We start from the raw sequence: 13,541 nt of genomic DNA on the forward strand, positions 1-13,541 counted from the left end.
TCCTGTGGGTATTCCTAGCCAATCACTAAACACGGGATGTTTTGAGGATCCCTGACACAAATAATAAGATACTTTCACAATAAACCGATAGCTACCGCTAACAGAATGGCCATGATAATTTGCTTAAGATTGGCAAACCTGGAGATGTTTTACCCGCCACTAACAAGTACAAAAGTAAGTTCCAAACACCTGACCTTGAATTTAATGTACATTTTTTGTACCCACCAGGCACTCTAGCAGGAAAAGAATCAGGAGACCCTGCTCCAGCACCACCTTCTTCTTCATCTTCTTCAAATTCCAAATGCTCTTCCTCACCAGGGGCTAAAATTCTCCTATATAAAAAAAAGACAGAAAAATTAGTGAGCTACTCCACTTAATACACCAGCTAACCCTCATAGCCACTAACTTCCCAGATAAGATGCTGATTATTAGGTTAATGTTGATATAAATATCAATGTCAATCATCTCATTGCTACCAATGATATCAGCCATATCACCAATACCAAATTTGATAGGGAAAAAATCCAGAAATATTTGAAAAACAGGCATAAAATAGATAATAAAATCAGAAGACAAAATATGGATGCTTATTTATTTACCTTAATGGAACAGGCTGAACATCAAATGGAAATTCTTTATTATATGTGAGAATATTCTTTAGGACTAGAATAAAGACATAGACAAACATTAGTCTTACATGTTATGTAAGTCTTATATATTAGTTAGTCTTATATGTTATATCTTAAATTGATACTTTTAATCATATTTTATAGTGTATTAACCACACATTAATATATGTATTTTAAATTCCGAGCTTCACTATCATTTCAAGACTCTACAATTGACTACTGAGTGTCATAGCAAAATAAAAATGTCCATAGTGGACTGCAGGTACCAGTATTTCCAGAGTACTGTTAAGATCTCCAAGGAAAGTCTCAGAGCCCTCATAGAAAATGAACCATAAAATAGTTCTCCAATGTACAAGGTTCTAGGTGATATGGGGTACCAGTGAAAGATAATACCTCTTCTCCTGAAGTATTTTAATTAAAAGATTGATACTGAAGATGACTAATTAAAGAGAAATAGATAATCACATCTTATTCTTTATCCTAAGTAGATTTCCCTCAATACTTATCACACTGGTAAGGTTCGCAGCAGCAAGGTTATAATTCTAATATTCCTTTTATGATGAAATTTATTGTATATGTGTACACACATATATACATGCATATATGTGTGTGTGTGTGTGTGTGTGTGTATATATATATATATATATATATATATATATATTTACACGTGTGTACACACACATACACATACACATACACACACACACACACACACACAGAAGACTTTCTCCTCAGGAAAGTCATCAAACAACATGATGCTATCACCTCTTGTGTCCTGGTTGATTACTTTCTGGCATGTAAGCCTACAGACAGATGTTCTACAATTCTATCTGTATCTGGAAAAGTATTTTATGAAATTTATTGTTTCATTCCCCAATTTATGGGTTCCTAGTGACTACCTGCAATTATTTCAAGGTGAATATTTAGCATTATTAATTGGGCAACCCATGGTTTTTACTCTAATTACTCAGACTTTAATTTTGGAGTCTTGCAGATTTGAGTTAAAAGGGGTATGGCATATTGGATTCCTAAATAAGGAAATTCAAAAAGAACAGGTTGTAATTACATAACTTATTCCAATAGGAGTCAATCATCCAGTGAGAAAGAAGCTGGAAACTTGTATCTAGATTCTCATTACTCACTCTTATTCTCTCTCCCTTTAGCTCTTCCTCATCCGTTATCTCTTTCTTCTTCTCAATAAATGCGTACCGAGTACTCACAATGTTCCAATCACTGTTTTAGGTGCTAAAGATACACAGTAATCAAGAACTCATATTTGGACCTTAGACCTTACTAAGGAAAAGTAGACAATAAATATGCCAACCAATAAACAAGATAATGTAAGATGTTATTAGTGGTATGAAGGATACAAACAGGTTGTTGTGTAAAAGCAGAGAGAACTTGGTAGAGTAGCTAAGGTAGACAGGGTGCCTTTCAAAACTAAACTGTAAGAAGACATTTGAACCAAGACCTGAGATGAGAGGAATCATCCACAAGTGGCTCTAGCATAAGGGCTTCCCAAGTATTAGAGAACAGGCTGGAGCAACAACAAAGGTTCCAAGTAGGAAACAGTTTGCCTTATTCAAGGCACAGAAAGAACTGTGGGAACTTAAGTCTGACAAGCAAAGGGGAAACAGCAGGAGATCAAAGTAGAAGGTTTAAATCAAAACCTAGCCCTACAATTACAACAATAACTTGAACATTTACATAAATACTCTAATCTCCCCAGTTCTAAAATGAGAATGCTACCTCCTTTACAGGCTATTGGGAGAATTACAGCCTAAATAAATGTATACAAAATGGCAAGGGAAAATCTAAAATGGACATTCACTCTCTCCATGACCTTCTTGATCTAGTTGACTAGAATCCTAATATTTCTTATCTCACTAAGAAGTACTGTTTATTTTTTAATACAAGAACATCTTTTCTATACTTCTGCATGATCATTGTTACTAAACTATTAAATCAACTCAATATTAATAAGTAATATTAATAAATATTGATCACTTACACAACAATGGGATAGATACCAAGAATGGGGAGCAGGTCACAAAAAGATCATGTCTCACTCATACCAGAAACAAAAACACAGAAATGATCATATTGTCATAAGAGTTTAATGAAATGGGCAAAAAATCAACCATTAAAAAATATATATAACAATAATTTTTAAAAGTTGATCCCGTTATGGTGGCATGTGTCTGTAATCCCAGGTACCAAAAGCCTGAGTCAGGAGGACTAGAAGTTCATCTGCCTAAGCAATGTAGGGAGACCCTGTCTCAAAATAAAAATAAAACAATAAAAGGGCTGGGGTTGTAGTTCAGTGGTAGAATGCTTGCCTTGCACATGTAGCACTACATGAAATGTATAAATAAAATAAAGGTATTGTGTCCATCTACAACTAAAAAAGTTTTAAAAAATAAAAATAATAAGGACTGGAAATATAGCTCAGTGGTAGAGCACCCTTGGGTTCAATCCTCAGTACGTCAAAAACAAACAAACAAAAAAGTTGAAAAATGTCTTGGTTATTAAGAATATCTTGGCTGAGTTTGGTAGTGCACACCTGTAATCCCAGGGGCTTAGGAGGATTAAGAATTCAAAGCCAGCCTCAGCAAAAGTGAGGCAAAAGCAACTCAGTGAGACCCTGTCTCTAAATAAAATACAAAATAGGGCTGGGGATGTGGCTCAGTGGTTATCTTGCATTTGTATTGTAACAGAATAATTAAATAGTATTTTCTTTTCTTTGGTATCAAAGCTCTGAAGAGGAAGTATTTGCTTTAGAATAATAGCTTTGTTATATTATTTTTACAAGTTAAAGTATTATCAAACATTTAATTTATGTGAATAGCTTTAGAACAAATTTAAATAGCTTTAAAACAAATTCTGTTTTACTTTCTGTAACTGTAGTATGGGTTTACATTTTCAACAACTATGGAATAACAGATTCTATTGTTCTTTTAAAATAGCTTAAACTTTACATAGAGTTTTCTTTCTACCAATACTAGCAATGATGTTTTAGGAGGATCTGAAGAGGAGCTTGAATTTTACAAAAGATATTATCATAAGTATGAAGCATGTCATGGGTTGGAGATTCATTGGCTGATTTGGTAGGACTTACACACTTTGGGTCACTACATGGCAGACATCTGATGCTACTCCACCATGGAAAATTCAGCACTCCCAGCCTTTCTCTTGGAGCATGGACCTACCAACCTCCTGAAGCTAACCCTCAAAAGATGGCACACAGGCAAATATCAAAATGCATTCTGTTTTTGTGACTGACGTGCTTCATATTTGTGGTAGGAAAAATGGGCAGCTGCCTTAATTTTGAAAGATTATTTTTTAAATTATAGGAAAAGATTCCTTCAAAACATTCAAATCTATTTAACTCAACACAATCTTGCCAAGTTCATACTACACTTAAAGCATTCAATAGGCTCTGGGGTGGGGGAAGAGTCCATTCATAATCTCTTTGAGGGCTGAAACAAATACAAGTGAAAATAACACATGTGAGAGTCTGACAATGGATAGTTAAAATGATCCTATACAGGAGAGGAGGCAGAGTTTAATTATGCCTCTATAGAGACAGCAGAGAAAGCTTTCAGGGAGAGGTGGGATTTCTGTGAAGCCTTGAAGGGTGGCTTAATAGAAGGGAATTTTGCAGGGTGGGTGGTGGGGAGATATGCTTGAGTAAGCAGCAGTACATTACTGCAATTAACATAAGAAAAAATGGCTCAGACTTTCACAATCATAGTTTTAGTATTTTCAGACAGAATTTAAAATATTTCAAAATGTTGAAGTAAAGAATACATCAGCCTAATAAACCAGCCAAGAGCTAGGGATGTAGCTCAGTGGCAGAGCATTTGCCTTATATGGGCAATGCCCTGGGTTCGATCCCCAGCACCACACACAGGCACAAAATTAAATTTAAAAAAAAAAAAAACTTTTTTTAAAAGAAAGGAAACCAGTTAAGTTCAACATATTAAAAGTTAGAATTCATTATTTTTTCTTAGAAGAGGCTTAACTTTTTAAAAAGCAAGCTTGAATAAGTATAGTTAATCTGAAATATTACTAAATACCAATTTGTAGAAAATATTTAATTCCAACTCAATAATTAACTCACAACAAGTGCCCTGCTTGGATAAATTCCAAATTACAGAGTCTACCCTACTGAAATACAGAATGCTCATTTATGTTTCTTTGAGAAGCAACAGCAGATTAAAATCATCTAAAAAGATAACTATCAAGAAGGGAAAAGTACAAATGAAAAACATTATATAAAGTATAATAAAGTGAATCTCCAAAATACTCTTTCCATTTCTACTCCAAATCTTTTCTAAAAAGCCAAAAAAAGTAATAGATTTTAACCTGATCTTCGACTAATACATGGGTCAATAATTTCTTAGGAATTTGAACTGGAGAGCTGTACTTAGGAATGATGTAGTACAGCACCACTACAGGTATTAATAATAGCATAGTGAAAGAACCGGTCCAGGTGACCCTAAAACTCATTCCTGGGATTTACAAGCTAGTGTCGGTGTTGTCCTTAGCAAAATGTTACTGAGAGGATTCGAGTGCTTAGCATATAGATGCTATTCTAAAAAAAAAGGCAATTAATGAAAGATCTTGTGAGTCAATAGAAGTACTTGAGCATGCTCAGAGGAAGAGAAGAGATAATAAATATATGAAATAAACATCCACAGTCTTTACAGCCACTCTGTGTATCTATAAGATTCTTAAATTTTGTTTGGAAACAAACAACTAATAGGAAATAGTGGCTGAATAAGAAGCCAAAATCCTAATTATTTTTATCATAAAAAACTGAGGGCTGGTGATGTAGTTTACTGGTAAATCACTTGTCTAACATGCCCAAAGCCCTTGGTTCAATCCCCAGCATCATCTCTCTCTCTCTCTCTCTCTCTCTCTCTCTCTCTCTCTCTCTGTCTCTCTCTCTCTCTGTCTCTCTGTCTCTCTCTCTCTCTCTCTCTCTCTCTCTCTCTCACACACACACACACACACACACACACACTCACACACAAACATAATTTTCAGTAGAACCACCGTATACACAACTGTTGCAATCTTTTATTTAAAGCCATCAATGTGTTTTTCTCAAAATAATCTTATATGTAGCCAGTCATAAAAGATCATATATCATATGAGTCCATTTAAATAAATTGTCTATAATAGGACAATTTATAGACAGAAATCAAACTAATGGTTTCCTAGGGCTGGGAATTGGAAGGGATTTTAGGGGGATGGCAAGAAGTGAATGACTGCTCATGGAAATAGGGTTTCTTCTTGTGGTGATGAAAATGTCCTAAAATTGATTGTGGTGATGTCTGCATAACTCTTCCAATTTACTAAAAAAATGAATATGATTAATTAAATTGGTGAATTGTGCTTTATATAAATTATATCTCAATCTTATACAAAGTATTTATTAATGCTTTTGAAAAATAAAGTTTTAGGTACAAAAAAACCCCAAAATGTGTGAGAAATATTACATTGATTAGTATCCTTATATACATTGGATATAGGCATAAGAACTATTTCTGAATATAAGTTGTGTCTCTTATGACATCTCCAACTCTTATGATCTAGGGCTGGAGATGTAGCTCAGTGGTAAAACGCTTGCCTAGCATGTGTGAGGTCATGGGTTTGATCCCCAGAACCACAAAGAAAAAAAACCTTTATGATCTGGATTACATAAAGTAACCAAAACTATTAAAATGACAGAGTTCATCAGAATTCTTGCCATATTCAGAAGGATGGTGTTCTGAAGAAATGTAATATGATCATCTAAAACTGTGGAAAAGCCACCAGAATCACAACAAATCTGCTATGCATTCCTTTGTTGTTGTCTGTTGTTGTTGTTAACTTCTCTTTTACAACCCAAACAACAGAAAATCAGATCCCCTTCAGTATACTCTGAGAATCCTTTTTCTACCCTGGATCTGCAATACAATCACATTTCAGCTATCTCAATAATATATGTCTTTGTTAGAATTGCTATAAATGAATTAGATATTGGCAGTTTGTGGAATTTATAGGAACATTCTATTTAGTTCTTTTTTGGCAGGGGGTACTGGGATTGAACTCAGGGGCACTTGACCACTGAGCCACATCCCCAGCCCTATTTCATATTTTATTTAGAGACAGGGTCTCACTAAGTTGCTTAGTGCCTTGCTTTGCTAGGGTTGGCTTTGAATTTGATATCCTTCTGCCTCAGCCTCCGGAGCAGCTGTGATTACAGGCATGCGCCACTGTGCAAGGCTCTCTTTAGTTCTTAAATTAATTTTTTTTTACCTCTTACTCAAAGCATGTTTACATTAAAAGGATTGCACTAGCGTGAACTGAGATAGACTGACAAATGTTCTGAGATTTAGGCCCTGCTCAGCTACTGGGGATTGAAGTGAAACAGGACAAACAAATCATTTCATTTCTTTCCTCAATAGAGAATGTGACCACAAGTCTGAGACTCCTTTTTGTTTGAAAATGCTTTGATTTTATGATTCCCTACTTAAAAATCTTACTTATTTGGATAAATATAATCTACTATTCCCTAGTCACATAAATGCACTGAGATGTGCAATCTTATCTCAATAAAAAAAAGAGTACAGGAGCTGGGTTATAGTTCAGTTGGTAGAGCATTTGCCTTGCATGTGTGAGGCACTGGATTTGATCCTCAACACCACATAAAAACAAATAAATAAAATAAAGGTATTGTATCTGTCTACAACTAAAAAAAATTTTAAAAAGGCAAAATTAACTTACATTCATTCAGTTATTCACACTGTGCCTTTGCCCATACTTCAGACAGTTCAATGAGAGCAATCATTTAAAACAGCAGAAAGGCTTTATTTGGGAATATCCTAACCAACAAGATAACTGAAGGATTTTTTTTTTTTTACTTTTTAAAAGTTTTGAAGAAGGGAAAAATGGAGACAACAACAACAACAACAACAACAACAACAACAAAACACTTTGTAATGCATTCCCAACATTCAGACTGTAGTTTTCAATAACATGTAATGTGAATGGGCATTAATGACTATAACCTTATATTCTCTACTGGACTCTACTGAAAATGTTTATCAAAATAATTATAATCTTATTAAAGCCATTAAGACAAATTAAAGGTTAATTTGGATATTTAGATGAAGTACAACCTATATATGCTATAATAAAGATTAAATCCAAATGGTAATTAAAAATGCAAATATTATAGGAATTTTAAAAGCACCAAAAAAAAAATAAGAGAAATAAATCCAATCACTTTCTGTGCTAAACAATCTTAATATTCACAACAGATAAAACTCTCTTCCTAATGGAATATCACTAAAAAATATAAAACAAAACTTACTTGGTTGTAGCTTCTTCAGGTCCTCCAGTTTAAATTCTTCCTGGGACTGTGTGGACTAAATTTAAAATATGCATATTATATCTTTTCATTACAAAGATTTCACTGCACCCTATGTCTTTTAAGTGGCAAGAATCAAATATTTAAAATAAATATATTTCTTGCTTTAAAGGTAGAAAATGAAAAGTTCCAAACTGATTTTTGGAATATTCAAGCTAATAGAAACAGAAAAAATTAAAATCATATCTTTTATTTCTACAGTGTACAAAGTATGAACTAAATCATTTAAGTGTGAGTTCAACTGATCAATTCCAATTGTTATAAAACCATATTGCTTTGGGCATGAATGTCTAATATCTTATCAGAACAATTTAGAATAATTCATTTAAAAAAATCCATTTACCTGTAAATCTGTGCTTTGCAATTCCAAGCATGTTGCAATTTTGCCTATGGTTTTCTGTAGGGAAAAAATGCTATAAATCCCAAGATAATTTTAACTGTCAGTTACTAAAATCAAGAATTTTTATTTATAAAAGATCTATAGGGACTGGGATTTTAGCTCAGTGGTTGAACACTTGCCTCACATGTGTGAGGCACTGGGCTCGATCCTCAGTACCACATAAAAAAAAAATAAAACAAAGATATAGTGTCCATCTACAATTTAAAAAATTTACAAAAGAGATCTATACTTCTTTAAATAAATTATTATTCCTTTTCTAGAACCTTGCATATTTTAGAGAAGAGAATCAGAAGACAAAGGGCTGAGAAGTGGGAGAGAGATGAGTATATATTCTCTTCTAAACTAATATGCCACAACCAATTCTAAATCAAGTTTGGTTTGGTGATAGGTCTAGATATGATTTAAAGGGCAACAAAGATAGCCATTATGGAAAGCAGTGTGGAAGTTCCTCAAAAGATTAAAAATTGAACTACGATATGATCCAACAATTCCACTCCAGGATATATGGCCAAAGGAAAGGAAATCAGTAAGCTGCTGAGACACCTGTACTCCCATATTCATAGCAGCACTATTCCTATTAGCCAAGAAATGGAAACCTAAGAGTCCATCAACTGATAAGTGGATAAAAAAAGTGTTATATATACATAATGGAATACTATTCAGTCATAAAAATAAAGAAATTCTATCCTTTGCAACAACATGATAGAACAAGATCATTATATTAATGAAGTAAGCCAGGCACAGAGACAAGACCCATAAAATCTTATTCATGTGGAATACAAAAAAGTTGATTTCATAGAAGTTGAAAGTAGAATGGTAGTTACCAGGGGTTGGGGCCAGTAGGGGTGGGTGGGGGGATAAAGAAATGCATCCTACATTTCAAAAGAAAAAAGAAAAAAAATTCTGTTTTTAAACATAAGAAATGATACATGAGTAGAAAATGTTAACTGGATTTAAATATAACACAACATATACATGTATCAAAACATGTTACCCAATTTATATGTACTATCTTTGTTATCTGTAAGTTAAAATATTGACTTTATTTATTTTAAAAATAGCATTTTTTTAGTTGTAGATGGACATAATACCTTTATTTTATTAATTTGTTTTTATGAGGTGCTGAGGATTGAACCCAGTGCCTCACACATGCTGGGCAAGCAAGCACTCTACCACTGAGCTACAACTCTAGCCCCAAAATACTAACTTTAAAAAAGAAAACAGATAATTAAAAAGGGGGAGGGCAATGAAAAGGGATTTTTGACATCTTCCCTTCCAACCATCTTCTCATAAAGCCTGAAATTTACTAAAAGATATCTGAAAGATAGCACAATGGTCTAATTTAATTCTGATTTAAGCTCAATTCTGACTTGTTTAAAAACATAGGCAACATTAACAAAATCAGTATTTGTGATGAATGGTGCAAATTTTACAGTCAATCTGTTTTATGAAATAAGCTATAAAACAGATGTGATAGGGCACAGTCCTTGCTTTTAATATGCTCATGTTCTATTATGTGTGATAAAACATATACAAAATCACTATATTGAAAAGAGAGACACTCAATCTATAAGCTTCAGCAAAATTATTCCTTCCTCTGTGTGTACAGATAAATTGGCATTTAAATTACAGGCAATTTAGAGTTAAATAATATATTTCAAACCCAATCAATTTTCCTTGATTTATATTAACATTGGATTTGGGCATTTTGTTCCAGTAATTTTGCATATTGCTCAAATTCTACTTATCTCTTGGTAGAAATTTTTTTAAATTTTCCAATGTGTGTACCTCTAATTCATTTACAGTTTTAAGAAGGACTCAAAACAGGAGTATATATTTATTTGGTGTATCCATAAATGGAGGGAGGCTTATATTCTGCTTTTATTTATTTATTTATTTTTTAATTATCTCTCTTTATATCTTCTGTTTGGTCGATGTTTGTGTATAATTCTAGTGTGACACACATTCTACACACAAATCCCTTCTTGTGATCTATTCCTTTAATTCTGACATCTACCTTGAGGTTGGATTGTAGCATTCACTCATATTAAATATTTTATTTATATGTTTTGATTTATATACATATAATAATTAACAATAAAAAGATATTTGCATACATATGAATTGCCCTATGTAGTTTTCTGTATTGTGATTTCTTTATCTTAAAATTACTACACTCTTGTAATATGTTATAACATGCATTTGTTTCAGGCAATGATCACTAGTACATTTCCTCTTATATATGAGAGAGTTTTTGCCTAATTTTATATACATTTAACTTTCCAGGAAAGAACGTCTCACAAACATGTAAAGTCCCCACTCCTGCACAGTCATATCAGTGTCACCAGGACCACTCAGAGCTCTTAGGATGCTGAACATTTCACAAATTTCACCTCACTGCACACTCTCTTTAGTGGACAGTGTTCCTCTCATAGTACAGGTTAGGAAATAGTGTCTTCGAGAGACAAATGTGTTTGATTCACACCATTCATCCTAACAAAGTCAGAAATCCTAGTGGCACATGCATGTAATCCCAGTGGCTCAGGAGGCTGAAATAGGAGGATCATGAGTTCAGAGCCAACCTCAGCAACTTACCAAGGCCTTAAGCAATTCAGTGAGACCCTGTCTCTAAATAAAATACAAAAAAAAGGGGGGGGGGCTGAGGATGTGACTATAGTGGTTAAATGCTCCTGGATTCAATCCCCTGTTCCAAAAAAGAAAAAGATTCTAATCCAGCTCTGGGGACATTGTCACCTGCACCTGGCCTTGTGTAAGCTGTCCATTCTTCAACCATTTACTTTTCTTCTGGGAAAATAAGTATGGATAGGTTCTGCTACCTTTTCCCTAAACATTGTCCTTCAAATGTTCTCATTAACATGTGCAAATGCATAGCCCCATAAAAAACTGAGTGGGTTCGTAGCAGGAGGTCCCCATTGGCTCAGCACCAGCTCCCTGCAGGAGGTCGGTCTCCTTGCTCCCTGCCTCTGAGCCTGTCTTCCACCTTCGTCCAGTCAGCTGCCTAGCTCCACTTGTCACTTGCCAGTTGTTTCTTCCCTCTGAAAAGAAGTCCCTCCAAAACCTCCCATCTCATCTCAAACTTATTTCAGAAACAATGGCTGAGTGCACCACTCCATCGCCTTCTGCCAGCTTCTCCTAGCAACTGCTCTCAGGTACAGAGAGAATCGTGTTTCGCTTACCAAACCCAATTTAGAAGAAAACCAAGCGAGATCTTAACTTCTTTCATCACAATTCGTGTAATTATAGAGATGCTTTAAGTTTCTCTACTCTTTGACTTTTCTGTCAAGTAGTTTATGGTAACAGCCAGTGTTTATGGAGTGTTTATCATGCACTGGGCTGCGTGCCAAGCACGTCACAGGCTTCATCTTAATTAATCCTCACAGCCACCCCCCCCCAGGTGTGTGTGTTGTTATCTCTACTTGCCTGGAGGAAACTGAGGCTCAGAGAGGGGAAGCGCCCAGCTAAGAGGCCGCAGCGCTGGGACGTGGGGCAGTGCTTTAACCGCGGTCTCTTCCGCCTCCTTCCTAGAGCCTGACACGAAACCCTGAGTTTGGGGCGTCTGTCTTCATGTGCAGAAGACTCCGATTTCACTGTGCAGTACTCTCCTCAAAACTTAAAATGCTTTGTGAATTCAGAGTTCTCATACCTGATTCTTTTTGTTTGGTGTGTTTCATCCATCATCTCTTTTTGGTCCCAAAGGGCATTTTATTTTTAAAGGATGTTTCCATAACATCTGTATTTGCCATCCTTCACACTCCAAAGTCAACCACGTTCACATAAATATTTTGCATCAATTTCTAATAAACATTCCTTGCTACCCTTTAACTTGTTCTTTCCTTCCTTGTCTTTCAATTATTGTGTCTCTTAAGTTTCAGCCTACACATGCGCAAAGGTCCATTTTACTACCAGATTTTTTCAATAATAATTGATTAAACACCTACTATGTGCCTCGTGTTATGTTACACCTTAGCTCTAAGATTATGATACTCTGTGTGTTCTCTTTCTCAGTTCCATTCCATACAACCTAAGCAGGGTTTTCTAAGTTCAGACTCCCTGAGATATTTCTTGACATGTTCCTATTTTTCTTTATTCTCTTTGGCCTCTTTTTGCCCTCCCCTGCCATGGTCTTCCCCTGGTATCTTTTGTTCTTATTGTCACTCTAACGCCATACCTGTTACCTGTTGGGTTTCTGATACACACAGGTAGAATTTAAAGCAGAAAAAAATGCTATAACAATGTTCAGTCAATGTTATAGACTCAGTCAACTGGAGTCTTTATACCTTCCTCCTGAATGGAGGAGTCATAGCTCCTGCCTTCCTGTTTGCCCTGTGGTCTTTGAAGGCCTCCACCTCATCACTGGTATCTGAATGCCTGAGGCCCACAGGCTGGAAGAGGAGGAGACACGTGAAGCAAATTCTAAAGCAACAGAGAGCAGGGAGTGACTGACATTCAGGGAAGGAAGATTCAGAGATTTCTTGAAGCAGTTGATATCTCTGTCAGGCTTCATGAAGGATAAGGATGAGTTCATGCATAGACAAAATTAGGGGACAGGAGACAAAAATTCCAGACCAGTACCTTCCAAGGCATCCTTTAAAACACAAAAGAGCAAAGTGGCAACTGACGGGCCAAATTTCACCCACAATCTTGATCAGCCCCATGGGTACTTTTGATGCAATTCAGGGGCCAACATTAAAACACTTTGGAAACTTAAATATTTATGTTGTTCTGGCTTCTTAAAAAAACTTTCAGAATGCCTGGCAACTCTGGGACAGTGTTTCCTCCTCATCTGAAACTTCTAAATAGTCAGACAAGGTATGTACCCTTCAATCTACCACAATCCCCAAAGCTGAGTGGTTAAGATTCTGGCTCAGAAAATGGACAAAGGCTAATTTCTGCCCTTTCTTAGTTGTATGGACATAAGCAGGTTCTTAATCTCTCTGGACATCAGTTCTCCGGGCTATACCTCTATCTCCACCCTTTTCTTGAAAACAAGTCAGTTTGGTAAAGCATGCTCCAGATGGCTAACATGTGGATCTAAACAAGACCCTGTATCATGAGGGTGGTGATAGAC

General features: G+C 35.3%; 1 protein-coding gene across 1 annotated transcript in view; it reads right to left on the reverse strand.

Annotated features, from left to right (window-relative positions):
• Positions 1-13,128, reverse strand: part of LOC308659075 (axin interactor, dorsalization-associated protein-like) — a gene marked incomplete at its 5' end in the record, with an annotated part of 35,196 nt that extends 22,068 nt beyond the window's left edge. Inside the window, 5 exons of the mRNA XM_081312068.1 lie at positions 226-332; positions 600-663; positions 7,996-8,050; positions 8,396-8,449; positions 13,093-13,128. Coding sequence (XP_081168194.1) covers positions 226-332; positions 600-663; positions 7,996-8,050; positions 8,396-8,449; positions 13,093-13,128 — 316 coding nt within the window. The remainder of the gene's footprint in view (positions 1-225; positions 333-599; positions 664-7,995; positions 8,051-8,395; positions 8,450-13,092) is intronic.
• Between the last annotated feature and the right edge of the window lie 413 nt (positions 13,129-13,541).

This window comes from Spermophilus citellus, assembly GCF_964194105.1.
Source record: "Spermophilus citellus genome assembly, chromosome: 10".
Classification (NCBI taxonomy): domain Eukaryota; kingdom Metazoa; phylum Chordata; class Mammalia; order Rodentia; family Sciuridae; genus Spermophilus; species Spermophilus citellus.